General features: G+C 40.9%; 1 protein-coding gene across 2 annotated transcripts in view; it reads right to left on the bottom strand.

The window, feature by feature from the left end:
* The window catches only part of LOC126236917 (protein regulator of cytokinesis 1-like), a 231,708-nt gene that overhangs the window by 107,180 nt on the left and 105,598 nt on the right, over positions 1-18,930 (bottom strand). For both annotated transcript variants that reach the window (XM_049946571.1, XM_049946572.1), the window contains exon 6: positions 18,118-18,273. In XM_049946571.1, coding sequence (XP_049802528.1) covers positions 18,118-18,273 — 156 coding nt within the window. The remainder of the gene's footprint in view (positions 1-18,117; positions 18,274-18,930) is intronic.

The following is an 18,930-nucleotide window of genomic DNA, read 5'->3' as shown; positions in this document are numbered from 1 at the left end:
CAGATATGGTTAGCTGATTAGTAAACTGAAAATGGAGCCTACCATTCTGTGACACGTAAAAACCTCGAAGCTAAAAGTTTAGGCTGCAGACCAATTTTTTTTTTTTTAATTTGTAATATGCACAGTTTCCTATTTCCTTTCCACCATCATCTAACACAAAGGAAAAGTCTTCATTAAAATATACAGTTGTTCCTGTCAAAAATTAAACGCAGAGTATTGAACTGTGGTACACTTGAATGTATGGGGCACAGACACACCAATGCATAGGTTCTATTGTCGGACTAAAAACCTATTCTTTAGTAAACCTTGTTCCATACACAGAACACGCAATCCTCTCTGGCACCATGATAAATCCAGCCCGGCACCCAGTTTTAATCTGCCAAGACAATTCATATCAGCACACAATCTGCTGCACAGTGAAAGTTCAATATAGTGTAATCCTGCTTAACCCCACATTTCTGACTGGGTGACTGGGAGGAATGCCACGGCCAGACAAATGGCCTGATCAACTGCACCTTATTCGGCTATCACTTCTATCAACTCTCTCTCTCTCTGATCCATGGCAGCTGACTAACTGTCGAAGAAAATGTTGCCACACCTATGAGCAATGGTTCCCCAACAAGTCTTCTTGGCCACTGAGTCAAGCTTGCCTGTTTCTCTGGACACTCAACATACCATGGCCCCCATCAAAGTGCTACTTTCTTCTCTTATTTTTGTTGCAGAAGAAAAGAGTACAATGATTTGTGCCGTTTTCTCTGCCTGACAAATCTGTTGAATCACTTTGAGGACATTTGAGGAAGCTGAGGTACACGTTTCACTTGATTATGCTTCATCTGCTCCAGTGCCTCTTAAATATGTGGATTCAGAAATGGCAGCTGCCAAGAGTGTCTACCCAACTTAGAACTGCCAGTGAGCATTGCAATTAAACTGCACTACTTAATTTAAATCTGAAAAAGATCACTTAAAAAGCTGCAGTGGCTTTTTACACTAGGAATACTGTTGCCCACCTTCTGTTCAACAGGAAAGATATTCCACCTGTAGAACAGTCTGTGTGGAAAGTTATATGTGGGTCATCAGATAGGGCTATTACCACTAGACTGACTGAGCATGAAAGAAGCTGGAGACCGAGAAATGAAGACTCCACCTTTACTGAACATGCTCTAAATGAATGTCATTCATATGATGTAAAATGTGATGTCCTCCATAAATGAACTAAAGGGAGAAAACTAACATTACTTGAAATTCTGGCCATAATAAACACCAATCAAATAGTCCTGACCTGGTCCTTAATGACAAAACACAGTTCCACTACTGACCCACATTAAAGTAGCGGCCAGTTATTATTCCTCTCACCATTAGCTAATAAGCTTGTTATAACTGTTCCACACCCACTTTTCATAGGTGACTTTCTTCCCCTCCCTTTATTCAGTCTGTTCATCACATTCACCAGTTTGTCCACATGACACAGTAGCCTATGTCATTATTCACTTGTAGAACATTTCTGTTTTATATGCTGGCATAGTTTTAATATTTGAATATACTGTAATGTAAGATTTATTTGATCAGTGTATCTTTAGGTATTAAAATATGCTTGTGTTTTGTATCAATACAGTCACAAGATGTCACATATCTTTGCACAGCATTCTTTGTATAGCTCTGAATTCTTGCTGAAGTTGTGTGGACTATCTGTTAAGTTATCTGATAATGGCCTAAAAAGCCAAAAGCCGGTTCATAATGAACTAATAAATATTATTGCAGAACATTAGTATGTTGTATTCTTGTTGTTACTAAGATTACCAAAAATATCAGCGGTCCATGCATAATGCATGCGTATAGTCCTGACATGTTTCCGTGCATGTGCACTACACGGAAGTACCCTGATCACTGGAAATACCACACAAATCACAAAGGGAACTGTCTGACTTTTTGTAGAGTCACTCATTCAAATTAAAAACTCCATAGATCTCAGGGTTCCTATTTATTATGTAATTGTTTTTTGTTATTATTTATTAAGTATTTTCTGCTCTCTTGTGTAAATATCATGGAGCTATGTTTTTTGTTATTATTTATTAAGTATTTTCTGCTCTCTTGTGTAAATATCATGGAGCTATGTTCTGGAAGCGTGTGAACATTATCAATTCCTAGTATATATATATGCAGGTTCTTAGTTGGTTACAACTTCTGTGCACAGATGACGTGTGTACCAATTTTCTTTATAATATATAAAACATTTTTATAGCATATGACTGGTGGAAAGCAAACAGTATCTTTCCCGATTTTGTTTTAAACATGAAATCAATACTGACCATTTCCGTAATTTTTAGTACCTCTCCATAACCACATAATGAAGGTGTTAAATCCGTAATAATTATGGACAATCTGTAAAAGTCAGCAGCTATGTATCACAATTTACAAAATATTTATATTTTCTAGGACATTTCCATTGTTGCAAGTTTCTAGAATGGCAGAATTGGTCAATTTGACAATGTTACAATTTCTCTTCTGGATGTAAGTAGATAATCTAACAATGAAGTGGCAACGATCAGCAATCATGTAGAGTTATTGCTGCTCATTGTTACATCTTGGCACATCCCAATCTGACACAGTTTATATCGTGTCATTCAGGTAATATTCTTTGCCCATGAAAAACGTCTTTTGGAAGGAGTTCAGCTGTGAATGTTCTAAAGGAGAGAGGAGGTCCCACTACTTACTCTTTCCAATGAGTAGACGAATCAGCGCTTTCAGTCTTATTTTTGACAAAGAAGAAATACACAGAATCGAACATGCAAAAAGTATTATAAAACAATGATTGGACCACGACATTTGGGTAACTGGAAAAATCGATAGCTGTCATATATGCTCATGATGTCATTTGTACAAAAGGTATGCCTGCACATGATCTTTGGTCACTTTCTTGCTCGTCTATTTTCATGAAGGGCGTTATTCCAAGGAGCAAATTTCAGGAACTTCTCAAATTTTTCCATTTCAGCAAAATAAACAACCTGAGCGGAACACCTGCAAGCCAAAAAATTTGCTCCTGTATCTGAGAAGTGAGGAAACTTCAGGGAAAACAGTACTCATTCTTACTGTCCTGGGTAAAATTTAACCGCGGATGAGCAGCTATTATCAAGAAACACAAGACGCAATCAATTCATCCCTATGAAACTTGACAAGTATGGTCTCAAATTCTGGATCACTGCCAATGTAGCAAAAAAGTACACACATAATTCTTTCCCATCCTCAGAAAAGAGGACACACAGAGAACAAAGCAATTGCTCAGAGGTGGTTGTTCTGTCTCTCAGAGCCATTTATAAATCAATGAAGAAACATGACAACAGACAGCTTCTTTGCATCATTTCAAATTTTTAAGGTCATTGAAAAGAAAAATTTATCACTTGGTATGATGAATAAGATACACTGTAAAATGCTTGATGATTAAAGAAGCCAAATGCATTCCACCACCATCCTGTGCCAGACTGGCAACACGGACCGCACGATAACTATATATCAAGAAAAGTCATTCTTCTGAGTATACTGCAGGCTGAAGCAACAGGAAGAAAAGAAGAAACCTGAAACCGTTAGATTCTACAGGGTAACAAAGTGTGGGACTGAATATGATCGATAAAATGACCCACAAATAACTACAAAGGCTGCATGTGGCAGATGGTCGATACAACACGGCAGACAAGGCACCAACAAATGCATGAGTTATCTACAAAATAGTAATGAACATGAAAATAGAAAAGAAGAAGTCCATACATCAGCTGGAGATAAAGAGCAGGAAGGACAGGCAAAGGAACTAAGTATAGGACCAAAATCGTCTACAAAGTGGAAGACATGGCAGCCCTGCCTTTGCAAATGCAACAAGATAGTGCCAAATGTGTGAAGTGCCACAAAGCCATGTGTGGAAAATGTGCACGTAAATCAGAAATCACCTGTCCTAAGTATGTGTAGAATATGCCAATGACTTGAGTAAAAAGCAAAACAAAGCAGTGTCTAGAACACATGCAACTGTTGTATGGGCCATACATATTAAATGTGTCTAGGAACAGAAACAGAAGTACAATTTCAAACAGCCAAGATCGCTACTGTCCAGCATTTATTGCCATGACCGGTTTCAGCAAACTATGTTGCCATCATCAGATCTATAAAGCACACTGTTATCAGATGTAAAGGCCTGTAAAATAATTTAACACGAACACAAACTATACCATGGAATATAACGTATCTTCTGCAGTACATTTCACTGAATCTTGACCAAAAGCATCTTATATCATACCATATAACAGTATTTCGTAATATGATATAAGAAGCATTTGGTCAAGATTCAGTGAAATGTACTGCAGAAGGTATGATTCTATGGCATAGTCCACGATCATGTTAAAATGGTACAGTCCATGAGTATTTTAAATTGTATGACACCCTTTTACATCTGATCCCACTGCGTTTGAAGATGTTGCTCTATGCTTTACAGATTTGATGATGGCAACGCAGTTTGCTGAAACTGGTAATCACAATAAATGCTGTACAACAGCAATCTTACCTGTTTGAAGTTGTACTTCTTTTCCTGCATTAATCTAGATTGCACCCTAACTTGACAATGCCAATCATATATGTGTCTAGGAGGTTTTGCAAATAGTTAATATACAAAACTCTACAGTTTAAGAAAGTTCTTAATATGAGCAGTGATATGCTGGTAAGATGTTATTTTGTTGAAGTAAGTAAATAATGTATTAATTATTGTGTAACATGATTTTGATATAACATGCAAAAAGGCAGGAATTAACATGGCTCTGAGCACTATGGGACTTAACATCTGTGGTCATCAGTCCCCTAGAACTTAGAACTACTTAAACCTAACTAACCTAAGGACATCACACACATCCATGCACGAGGCAGGATTCGAACCTGCGACCGTAGCAGTCGCGCGGTTCCAGACTGAGCGCCTAGAACAGCGAGACCACCGCGGCCGGCAATTAACATGCGGCATGACACTGGTGTGTCTTCTCACTGGTCTCACTTACTTAAAAAGTTCTTGAAATATGATAGTTAATATAAGAAATCAATTGAAAACTTAACTTGTATGAGTTTGGGTTTTTATTTAAGAGCGAGTGACACACCGTATAGCAATATGAGCTGGGGATCGAGAGGTATTTGAATTTTGATTGAGCGTAGTAATCAGAATTTACAGGAGCAGGTGGTGGCTGCAAGCAACCACTGTTGCCTCATGGGATGATGGAGTGCCCAAAAACAGCCAGTCATTATGGTGGTGGTTCAGAATGTGGCATTGAAAAGTCTGAAAAACTGGAATAAGAATACAAGAGAGACAAGAACGAAAAATTTGATGCAGTTTTCAGGGGCAGACACCCATTGCCAGTGAACAGGTGGGCATGACCCATGCTGTGCAGCTCAGGGAAGGAAAAACAGGTCATAAGAAAATTACACTTTGTTAGAGTTAACAGAAATGGAAAACTATTTCAAGTATTGTTCTCCAAATGTCTCCACCAGAGGAACTAATGTAGGACTTCATATCTATAATATGGGGAAATATTAGTGAAGTAAATTGTCTGACATTGCTGTAGCCCAAGAAAGTTAGCAGCGGGCTTGACGGAGCACTGTTTGGAGACAACACAGTGGGCACTAGCATATGAAGGATGTGTGTGAAATGGCAGCTCCATCTCACATACGTAATAACTTTCACCTTTGCTCATTTTAAGTTGAAAATGACTGATTAAGTACAGTCACATAGGCAATGGTTTAAATTGGTGTTGATAAATGACAATACGCCTCACACTTAAACATAGGTAGTGCATAGGGGGGGGGGGGGGGGGAGGGAAGGCGGACGACGGGGAGAGGAACAGTTTCACATCAAGAATGACTATAAAGTTTGTCTGGACAGTACCTCAAGAGGGAGCAGATCAGAGTTTATGAGTACCAACACTCACAATCTAAAAATACACACGATTCCAAACAAAATGAAATCATCTCATTAGGTAGCACTTTTTTCTTCCAAATCTCAAAGCAGAACGATCATACTTTTGAGTCCAATCCAAATGCTGAGTGTAGCACTTAGAACTGAAAGAATGTTTGTAACGAACAACAATGTACAGACAGAGCAGAACAGAACTAAAATCATGGATGCACATCTGGCAATAGATCCTCCCTCACAAGGTGATAGTATTCACTGTAGACGTAACTGTCATTATATTAGCTCTCATGCTGCTTGGACTGAAAAAAATCTTAATCATATCTAACTTGTTAAATGTCTTATCAGCTTGTAAGACAGAAGCAATACAGAGTGACAACAATGTTCATCCTACGAACATAATGCAGAAATTGGTTGAGCTGCAGCAGAATGGAACTCTGATGAACTGTCTCTGATTCCATTTTATAAAGCCATTGAACACCATAGGTATATGGACCACCCCAACGAGAACACGACAAATACAATGATGTTACTGCCATTTCTACGAAGACTTGCACCATCACAGGCAATTTGTTGAGTATCACTATATTTTGTATTTTAATATATTATGGAGTTAATGAAATTATTTTCAAAAGAACTGATTCTGTTGTGCTGTGCTGAGTAGAGTTTTCATGTGGAGAGAGGAAGTGTGGCGTTCAAATGAAGTTACTTTTCTACAGGTAATGAGCTGGTCACCATTATTCCTGTCACACTGGCCAAAAAAACTATGAAGACATATTTCAAGACTGATAAATGCAGAGAGCTCGAGCATTCCTCAGGCATATGACTTATCTGTTTACTTTGGTAACCACCAATCAACAGAATAACAGATAGTATCACATAGTTGACAACGAAGAGTAACTGAAGAATGCACTTGCACTTGGTGTGTGAGTGGTGCTGCTGATGGACTGGACAGTGCAGCAAAAACACTGCCGACAGTAAAGAATGCTTAACTCAACTTTGATACATGCTTTGTTGTGGCTCAGTGAGGCAGAACACACCTCACTTCGTTCACCACGGCTGGTGCTGACGTAGGAGCAGTGGCTTCCACCCTGATGAGAGGAGGCTATATAAGTGTCTTGCTCCATCCTGAGAATGGCCAGTAGTCACTGTAGGCCATGGTCATGACGTCAGTGACATGCTACTTTTCTGTTAGTGACGATACCTGGACTTTGAACCCATGGCAGCTGCTGGCAATGCTCAGTCTTCTTGATGTCTGGCGTGACTCTGGCTTCAGGGTGGTGCTGCTAGACTCTGGCAAAAGGAATTCTTCTGCCTCAAAATTCACGCATATTTATATCCCTCCAAGGTGAATTTGTTTCACTAAATCCTGGCACCTAGTCACGCCACCCATAACAATAGACTTGCCCTTGTGTGGTAACACTGACCCACCTGCTATGGTTATTACCGCTGCACAGTGCAGTTTTCCACTGAGTGCAGCTGTCCTTGTCTTGCAATCAGTCCCCTTGCATGCATGTCATTCTTACCCCCATGTCACCACACTGTGGCTACCAGCATTCGAGCACTAATGCAGTACTTCACAGCGGCTTTCTCACTGCTTCTTATCACTTTTTTTTATAAGACTAGGTAGTAACAATACATTGCCCACCTCCAAGGAGAAGACCTGGCCCCTTGGGTCTTGCTTCAGCACAGTTCGCTATCAAAATTACCTCCATCCTTAATCTGTAAAACAAGTACATACATACTACTAGATTGGCTATTCTTAACTATGATACAGTTACTGTGTTCAGTTTCATAAATGTATTTTTTGACCCTCTATCGGGGAACCCAGTCTATGGGAATTAATATTATCCCAGCATCAGGTTTCAGAACGTCTCATAAAAACTAGGCAGAGAAAATTCAGAGCCACTATGGTGCTAGGAATTGTGACACTCAAGGTCACGGTTACCCGATTTCTACCATCCTGTTACTGTTCCACATGATGAAGCAAATGCTCTGCACAGCTGCAATGCTTCTGGACAGCTATCATTTGACCTAGTGAACAGTCCAGGCTTGGTTACTAAGTGTTGTTTAGGAACAATAAGTTTTGTTTGGACAACATCTCTACATGATCGCCTGGTCAATACAGCTGTGGATGCGTCAAATTCAATAGAGTAACTACTGTCACTGTGGATGGTAAATGAATTATAGGCCTCTCGATGTAAAAACTTAGACTCCATTGATCAACAATCCACTATCTTATGATTCCAAATGTCTTGCTCCCATGAGCTTTTCCTGCTCTACTAGCAACCACTACTACACCATCATACACTGAGTACAAGCAATGCATACCCACTCTCTGAAAATACAGCTCTGGTTCCACCACCACTTTTTGACATGGACATCCCACTGCTTCACTCCTGAATAACACCATGATGCATGTGCTTCCACCCGCTGTGACCTCACAAGTCAGGCATACAGTGGCCACCCCCCCCCCCCCCCCCCCCTCTGACATTGCTGAAGCTCAACCTTGGTCATCATCATGTGTCAATCCCCATTTTCTACCCCTTCATGTCTTATTTACACGAATCTCCCAACTGATGTGAGCTTCACTGAATATGTGTGCACAAGTAACATTTAAACCATGGATGCTTGCTCACTACCAGAATCCTCACTGATACGTACAACCATGCACTATCTGTTATCACACCCACGGTTGCTCCATGGCAAGTTCTCACTGCATGCCTTCATTACCAACTGGAATTCTGGCTGTAATTCCCCTTGCAACTTTCTGAAACCCCTCTGATACTGTTCAGGTGATGTAACTGTCTGTGTAGTGCCTGATTAACAGCTTTCTGGAATCGACATCTTCAACTTTTTGTAGTCCTGTCTTCCTCAGTTGCATGTAATATTACGGTATATTGATAATTTTTACTTATGGACCGTCAAAACATTACTACTTAATAGGAAATACCAACCACCAGAACTGTTTATAACCTATAGGCACAGTGACAAAAATGTAAATTAAATAGCTAACATATGTACATATTCCCGGCCACTGATGATGCCTTGCAGAAAATAAAGGCGAAACGCATATGGCACTAAAATTGTGTTTTATTCAGTTGCTGTCAGACGGTCCATAAGTAAAAATTATCAATATACCGTAATAAGCTTTCTGGAAGTTCGTCAACTCCACTCTCGTGTCCCAGGTATTACGAGGTGGTTTGAAAAGTTCTTGGAACAGAATAGAAAAAAAGTACTTACATCACTGAAACTTTTTTCTATTTTTCAATGTAGTCTCCTTGCAGATTAATGCACTTGATCCAACAATGTTCCAGTGCTTTGATCCCATCTCGAAAATGAGTTTCCCCCCCAGGCCTGCAAAATAGTTGTCAATTCTATCAATTCTTCGTTTGAAGTGAATCTTCATCCACCAAGAAAAATTTTCAGTTTTGGGAAGAGATGGAGGTCTGACGGAGCCTTATCAGGTGAATAAGGCAGTTGTGGCAACAATTCATTCCTTATTTCATGTAAATTTGTCATGGCAATGGCACATATGTGCGGGCGTGCATCAAGACTCATGGCATCCACCTTACAGATAATTTTTTCCATTTCTAATTCTTCAGTTAAAAGGTGATATACCCTTTCAGATGACATCTGGCAAGCTTGAGCAATTTTTACACGCACTTTCAATCAGCGATCCTCCATGACCATTTTGTGTACTTTTGCAATAATTGCTGGAGTAGCGGCACACCTTGGCTGACCACTACGCGAATCATCACCTAAGCTCTCCCCATCACATTTGAATTCATTTGTCCACTTGGCAACAGTTGAATATGAAGCAGCAGAGTCCCCCAGTGTATTCCGGAAATCAACATGAATGTCCTTTGCTTTCATACCTTTCTTTACGAAGTACTTAATCACTGCTCAAATCTCAATTTTTTCCATCTTCACAAATCACTATGCAGGAACAACAACAGAGCCACATCACTGCCACAGCTCTCTTCCAAGAGCACTGATGTGACACGTTACAGGCAACAGTCCAACGAATATCACGTGAACAAATCATTGCGCTAGCACTGACCTCTCGTGGTGATTCCAAGAACTTTTCAAACCACGCTCGTATCCTCCAGAGACTGCAATAGTCTTGCCAGCATAATTCTTGCATATAACGCTTGCATACATGGTGGAACTAACTCCAAATACTGGTTAAGAATGCAAGTCGAAATTCTGGCATATTCTATTAACTTCCAGAGTAAATTGTTGAAGCATGCATGTGGTGTTCAACACTCACTTTCTATGTTAACAATCTGTATGGAATGTCACTCCATGGCTGCTCTATTTGCCTCCACTAACCCCCTTGTTGATCAAAACTGCGAAAGCGCAATTCTGATCAATTCGCTCAAGTCGTTTGTATCTGCATCCCAAATATGGTCTGAGCTATTCTATCTCTTGCATCCATCCAAAATGTTTTTACCCTCCTTGGCTCCATCTGCTCCTTCAACTGTGCATATTCCCCAAGCAACTTTTTGCCTTCTTTTGACACCTCCTTAAGCATTTAATACTTATTTGCTAATTACTGAACCCCTGAAAACACCACCTCTAATCTCCTTATTTTGTTTCAAAATTCCCATACATTAAATACTAAACCCAATGACCATCTGATGGCTGGACAATACTATGTCTTGCTGCCTGAAAAATACAACTCCTCCATCCAGGCGATGATTTTGGAACGTCCCACTCCACCCCGATCAAAGAACAGCACTGCCAAAAGTAGCATTCTTCTCCTCTTGCCTTTCTCCATATGGCAACCTGAGAACAGGAATCATTATTAGCTCCCGTCAGACTGGGATCATAATCACCTCCTCTTGGACAGGGATCATTATCACCCTCCCCTCAGAAGCCTGTTGTCTCCAAACAGCATGTCTTATATCACACTAAAGATAATTCCCACCTTAACATAATATATAATCTTATCCAAAATAGCTTCAATAACTAAAGCAACAAAATGAGAATATCCAAAACACAATACATATCAACTAATTTCTCGGCCTCAACATATACAGAGCCTTAGGCACAAAGACCACCTCTTCCTGCTTCTTCCTCATCTCCTTCCTTGACTTCATTAATAACCCTCATGTGCTTCTGCCGCATCCTTGAATAGTTGTGCATCATTGGCCTCACTGGCAACTTTAGACATTAATTTACTGGTGATGTGATTTCAATTACTTGGTACAAGCCTTGGTACCATTTACAGATTTGTTTTTTTCGTTTTCCTTTTCAGAATATAAGGACTTGACTCACCCCCCTTTCACCCACTTTGTACTGAGGTAATGTTACCACTCGCTTTACTGCCTCTTCTTGCTTCTCCAATGCCTTAGTAATTGCTTTGTGGGCCTTTTTCCACATTTTTGTCACAGTTCTTGCAAATTATCAGTCCAACTCTACATTCCTGTCTCCTTTCTGTCTAATCAGGTTGAATGGTGATGCATCTTCTTACACATTCCACCTCAAATAGCAACAACCCTGTGTTAAGTGTGCACTTTGAGGTTATGTGCACTCACTATGCAGGATAAATTCGTGTTCCAATCCGAATGGTGCACATTCACATAATAATTAAACATCTTCGCAGTTGTCCGATGAACTCGTTCCATCCTCGCATTAGCTTCAGGATGAAATGATGTAGTTCTTAATGTTTCTACTTTTAACATTTGTCACAACTCTTTTACTGGGCCTGACATGAAGTTTGTTCCTTGGTCTGTAATTATTGTCTCTGGCATCCCAAACTTCATTAACAACCTATTAATTAATGCTTGTGTGTTTGTGACTGCCTCTTGGTCTGGCATTGGTACCATTTTGATGTAATGAGAAAAATGATCTACAATGGCCACACAATACAGTTACCAGCTGGTGTTTGAATGTTTCGTTTGTTTTTTTTAGCACTGAAACTGAAATTTTTCTGTCTCGCTTTTGCTCATAATGGTTAGCTTCAGGCACTGGGAACAAAGCGACTGTGAATTTAGTTCTGCCACTGACTACTGTCCATTGCTTTCTTGCATGCACTGCACAGCATGAGGTTGTGGTTAGATTAAGACACAAATTTAAATTCAAAGCTACAGAATGTGTCAAATGCTGCAGTTGAGTCATTGGTCACATAAAATCAGTTGTCAACAGAGCATGCCACATTTCCATCATACCTCGTGGCAGCCGCTTCCAAAATTGCTCCGTATTACATGTTAACAGCATTTGTGAAGTGACCTGCCATGTTTGGATGTCAGCTATAACTGAGAGGTAGCTGGCACCAATGTGGCTACCACTCATCAGCAGCAAGTGACAGACATCAACTATCAAGTAATTTTAATGGGAATATAGGTTGTCAAGTGGCCACTTTCTTTCTTTCTTTTTTTTTTTACGCTTCGTATGCTGAAGAAGAATACAAAAACATTCTATTTTAAGACAACGGATAACTGTTGCTCTGTGAATTCAACAATAGTTTCTTTTTTCACACAATGTCAAATATTTGAAGAAATTCATTGTTCAAATGTACTCAGTTCTACTGAGCTGAATGTGATGTTGCTGAAAGTGTGGCATTAAATTTATCATTAAGATATGTACAGTATTTAAGAAAAAATCTTGTTAGTTATTTTTTATGTGACAGCAACCAAAAAAATTCAATTTTTTCCGAGAAGCTGTCTTTTGTAAATGGCAACAAACATTGCCACTGAAAACAGACACACATCCCAAAATAATACATGAGAAGTAGAATGGGAAGAAACACAATGTCAGAGGGGCCACTAGTACTATAATGTCTAGCCTGCTCCCCCTAGAAGATCTTAGTTTACAGACTGGACATTTGGCAGATCAGATCTGATGCCCAAGATAATGATGATTTTCCATCACAGAAACTTCTCCCGTCACCACCACAGGTTAAGCTTTACTGACTTCCAGCTCGTTTATGTGAGGAAAGATCAAATACTCACAGAATCATTTTAGACACCTAGGCTAATTGTCTATACCAAAGACAGCTTTTGTACCATGAGAGAGACTGTCAGGCGATAGTGTCCTATACACACATTGCTTAATCTTTTCTTTTTAGAAGTCATTATATGAGAGTCATCCAGAATGTAGAGAATGCTTGCACACTATACCTAGCACCAATCCCCTCCCACTGTGACTGCCAGCGTAACAGTTAGCGCCTTCCCCCATCTCAGTGCGAGCTGAGTTTTGCTGTCAAGCAGTCGGGCCTCTTTGCTTTGTAAGCTTTCGAAATAGTGGCACCCACTGAAAATCCCACCAAATGCGAAATACAGTGTCATTCTTTTCTGAATGCAAAAAAGTTTGGCATGTCAAAATTTATATGCATGTAAAGAATGTTTATGGTGAAAGTGCAATGAACAAGTCTTGAACAACATGGAACGTTGGCAGCAAAGGTGTTTTTGATTCATGACAATTCATGGTCTCATTCGTCAGCACATACACAGCAAAAACTTCAACATCTTATGTGGAAATTTTTTTTACATCCTTCTTACAGCACTGACTTGGAACTAATTGATTTTCATTTATTCCCAAAACTAAAGGAATTTTGGGGTGGAAAACAGTTTTAAGTATGAACACCTCAAATAATGACATACTAGCTCAAATATTTGTCGGTAGAATACAAAATTAGAAATTAAAAATTGGTCCTATGTTGCAGTAAGTGTCTTGACAGTTATAGAGACTACACTGAAAAATAAAGTAGAGTACTGTAACTTTGAAAATAATTTTTTTTTACATTCTGTAGGACCCTCGTATAATCACAAGATAAAATCATAAATATGATTTGAATGAGTATTTGTATTATTCTTTATATTACTTCCCTTAGTAATCTACTAACTGTATTGCACAAAATACTGATGCTCATTACACCAATATCTCAACAGGTGTAGACTTTTTCATGACTTCTGGTAATGAGAAAGTGCCCCCAATTTTCCGAAAATTTGGCACGCATTCCTATGAACCATCCGCAGCTGAAATTAAATGAAAATTTGGCCTATAGTTGAACACCTCAGCCACACATCCTGAAGTTAGTACATGCCCTGAAGAAGTATGATGACAGATGAGAGTTGATGTTCATGTTATGAGAGACAAAGTGGGCGCGTGTGGTCTCTCATTATATACATAGGTAAAGGACTGAAATGTATTGTGATAAGCCATGGCCAGCTCAGACTGTAATGACCTTTAAAAAATGATTTATGAATAAAGGCTATTGCCTTACAGATGGTAATTACTACCCATCACCTCAACTCACTGACTCACTTGCTGCATAGAGAATGTGTATGGATGGAATTGTGGGTTCATGCGGAAGAGATATGCCTCTATCATTTTCATTATAAGAAATGAAAGCGATTCAATGGGAGGACCAAACAGATGTCTATCTTGACAACAATTTTTATTTTCATTTCAGCCTCATGTTACACTTTCCACCTTCTAATACCATGTCACCCTCACAACACCCCCACAACGACCCCATTAAGTTTTATTTACATTCCCTCCGCAAACATGCCTTCGCCCTAGCCAGATTACGCTCCCATATTCTATTTTCTCAGGCTTGTCTGACATTTGGCATTACCCCCAAAGGCCTCACACTTAAAGTTCCCATCTCTGGCTGCAACCCTTCTTTCCATCAGTCCCTATACCAGTTCCAAACTGAACAATCCATTACCCTCACCCACCTAATCCTTCACCTACACATCAACTCAGCCAATGAACACACCCGTCAACTCCTATCCTTAATAAAAGTCCTCAATCTTTCCTCTCCCACATCCACACCGGCTGTTCAGAGCATCCTCCTACAGGCCAACCGTAAATTAGAACTGCATGCCACCCTCCACCTCAAAAAACTATCCAATCTCCTGGTTTCCCACCTCCGGAAAGGCAACTCACTCACCCTTCACAACCTTTCCAGCAAACCTCAACCTCCACTCATTGCACACCAACCCAGTCTCTCCCATCTACTCAATCTCCCACTTCCAGCTCCACTCCCTCCAAAACCTCAAAATTCCAATCAACACAACCTGGAACCACAACACCCTAATTCAGTAGTTAACCTTTCCTCCAAACCTCTCTCCCAATCCGAAACCTCTGTCCTATCCAAAAGCCTCACCTTCAGCCCCACTCCCAGATTCAACCAAACAGCCCTCGTCAAAGATTTACTGTCCTACACTCGTACTCTCTGCTGGAAATATCACTTTGCCACGAAGAAAAATGATCCTAATCCTACTCCTAATGATCCAACTCCCCAAGACACTATCCAAATTGAACCCTGCCTGGAACAGTTACATCCCCCGTCACAGCAGGACCCACCTCCTCTTCCTCAAAATCACGCGCTCCAAACCTTCCAGGAATTTCTGACTTCCAGCCTTGCCTCTCAATCCTTCTTAAAAAACCTTAATCCTACTCCCAACATCACCACTGCTGAAGCCCAGGCTATCCGTGATCTGAAGGCTGACCGATCCATCGTCATTCTTCCGGCGGACAAGGGTTCCACGACCGTGGTACTGGATCGTCGGGAGTATGTGGCTGAGGGACTGCGTCAGCTTTCAGACAACACCACATACAAAGTTTGCCAAGGTAACCCCATTCCCGATGTCCAGGCAGAGCTTCAAGGAATCCTCAGAACCTTAGGCCCCCTGCAAAACCTTTCACCTGACTCCATCAACCTCCTGACCCCACCGACACCCCGCACCCCTACCTTCTTCCTAAAATCCACAAACCCAATCATCCCGGCCACCCCATTGTAGCTGGTTACCAAGCCCCCACAGAACGGATCTCTGCCTACGTAGATCAACACCTTCATCCCATTACATGCAGTCTCCCATCCTTCATCAAAGACACCAACCACTTTCTCGAACGCCTGGAATCCTTACCCAATCTGTTACCCCCGGAAACCATCCTTGTAACCATCGATGCCACTTCCTTATACACAAATATTCCGCACGTCCAGGGCCTCGCTGCGATGGAGCACTTCCTTTCACGCCGATCACCTGCCACCCTACCTAAAACCTCTTTCCTCATCACCTTAGCCAGCTTCATCCTGGCCCACAACTTCTTCACTTTCGAAGGCCAGACATACCAACAATTAAAGGGAACAGCCATGGGTACCAGGATGGCCCCCTCGTACGCCAACCTATTCATGGGTCGCTTAGAGGAAGCCTTCTTGGTTACCCAGGCCTGCCAACCCAAAGTTTGGTACAGATTTATTGATGACATCTTCATGATCTGGACTCACAGTGAAGAAGAACTTCAGAATTTCCTCTCCAACCTCAACTCCTTTGGTTCCATCAGATTCACCTGGTCCTACTCCAAATCCCATGCCACTTTCCTTGACGTTGACCTCCACCTGTCCAATGGCCAGCTTCACACGTCCGTCCACATCAAACCCACCAACAAGCAACAGTACCTGCATTATGACAGCTGCCACCCATTCCACATCAAACGGTCCCTTCCCTACAGCCTAGGTCTTCATGGCAAACGAATCTACTCCAGTCCGGAATCCCTGAACCATTACACCAACAACCTGACAACAGCTTTCGCATCTCGCAACTACCCTCCCGACCTGGTACAGAAGCAAATAACCAGAGCCACTTCCTCATCCCCTCGAACCCAGAATCCCCCACAGAAGAACCACAAAAGTGCCCCACTTGTGACAGGATACTTTCCGGGACAGGACCAGACTCTGAATGTGGCTCTCCAGCAGGGATACGACTTCCTCAAATCCTGCCCTGAAATGAGATCCATCCTTCATGAAATCCTCCCCACTCCACCAAGAGTGTCTTTCCGCCGTCCACCTAACCTTCGTAACCTGTTAGTTCATCCCTATGAAATCCCCAAACCACCTTCCCTACCCTCTGGCTCCTATCCTTGTAACCGCCCCCGGTGTAAAACCTGTCCCATGCACCCTCCCACCACAACCTACTCCAGTCCTGTAACCCGGAAGGTGTACACGATCAAAGGCAGAGCCACATGTGAAAGCACCCACATGATTTACCAACTGACCTGCCTACACTGTGATGCATTCTATGTGGGAATGACCAGCAACAAACTGTCCATTCGCATGAATGGACACAGGCAGACAGTGTTTGTTGGTAATGAGGATCACCCTGTGGCTAAACATGCCTTGGTGCACGGCCAGCACATCTTGGCACAGTGTTACACCGTCCGGGTTATCTGGATACTTCCCACCAACACCAACCTATCCGAACTCCGGAGATGGGAACTTGCTCTTCAATATATCCTCTCTTCCCGTTACCCACCAGGCCTCAATCTCTGCTAATTTCAAGTTGCCGCCACTCATACCTCACCTGTCATTCAACATCATCTTTGCCCCTTCACTTCCGCCTCGACTGACATCTCTGCCCAAACTCTTTGTCTTTAAATATGTCTGCTTGTGTCTGTATATGTGTGGATGGATATGTGTGTGTGTGTGTGTGTGTGCGAGTGTATACCTGTCCTTTTTTCCCCCTAAGGTAGGTCTCTCCGCTCCCGGGATTGGAATGACTCCTTACCCTCTCCCTTAAAACCCACATCCTTAAATATGTCTGCTTGTGTCTGTGTGTGTGTGTGTGTGTGTGTGTGTGTGTGTGTGTGTGTGTGTGTGTGTGTGCTAGTGTATACCCGTCCTTTTTTCCCCCCTAAGGTAAGTCTTTCCACTCCCGGGATTGGAATGACTCCTTACCCTCTCCCTTAAAACCCACATCCTTTCGTCTTTCCCTCTCCTTCCCTCTTTCCTGATGAGACAACAGTTTGTTGCGAAAGCTTGAATTTTGTGTGTATGTTTGTGTGTCTGTCGACCTGCCAGCACTTTCATTTGGTAAGTCACATCATCTTTGTTTTTAGATATATTTTTCCTACGTGGAATGTTTCCCTCTATTATATATAAAAAGACAGTTTCAGGACACTTTATTCAAATTCAAGTGCACGAATATAGCTAGGAATTTATTCAAGATGATTTCCAAAAAATTGTAACTTACTGAGTTTTAAGAGCTCTCTTCATATGTCTATATGTAATGATTTCATTAAAGGACTTTTCATTAGTTAAAAAAGTGCTATTTTTTTTGAACAAAACTTCTGAAAAAAAGATATATTCAGGGGTTACTACCGCTTAAAAATTAAATTTTTTACTTCTGTAAGAAACAAAACTATGGGTTTTGTATTTCCTTCATTCACCTACTTACATCCAGTTTCCTCATGTTTTCTTCAGAAAGTTTGAATTCATCATCTTTGCCACACACAACTTTCCTTTCAAAATCTTCAGAAGGTTCACTTCCCAGTTCTCTCAGGGATGATACAATTGATGATTTCTTACACTGAAATACTCTGAACAGTGTAGCCTGCAAAATAATAATTAAATAGCATGATCTAATATACTACCAGCCCACAATATTTTTTTACTTCTGATCGTAACTAAAATAAACATGGCAATAGTCTTGTAGGGAATGACATATCAGCTTTGTAACTGGAGTGCATCGATAATAGTAAAATTTGCAACCGTGCACACTATATTAACACACGGGGCAGCAAACACACAAGAAAAACAACCCAAAAGCATCATATACCCTGAAACATAACCAAAGTGCAGGTCAGGAAGATAGAATAGATAAATCATGAAAACAACTGTCACATAAATAATTTCTGTTCAGTCTCTGAGCATGTTTGAAATGCTTGGAACAGAAACATTACTCTGGAATAGGACATACAATTTTAATATGGAGAGATTTCATGGAAGTATAAACAAAGCATACAGGGTTAGGATCGAAGAAAAGCCTATTGTTTAATAAAGCATATAGGACAATTAATGATGCCCTAAATGATAATGTCCATGAGCCAAACTAGAAGTGTATGATTTTCCTCCCACAAAGCTGCAGCATGGATTTGTAGAGGACGACGCAGCACAAAAACCTTCTACAAGCATGTTTGCTGACTTTCTTATCGGGAAGCTGAACTGGCGATTTCACATACTGATTTATTTGTTGTTGAAGCTCTGCATC

Source organism: Schistocerca nitens, chromosome 2 (assembly GCF_023898315.1).
Source record: "Schistocerca nitens isolate TAMUIC-IGC-003100 chromosome 2, iqSchNite1.1, whole genome shotgun sequence".
Classification (NCBI taxonomy): Eukaryota; Metazoa; Arthropoda; class Insecta; order Orthoptera; family Acrididae; genus Schistocerca; species Schistocerca nitens.
Note: the sequence above shows the minus strand (reverse complement) of the source record. Positions and strands in the feature narration are given on the sequence as shown.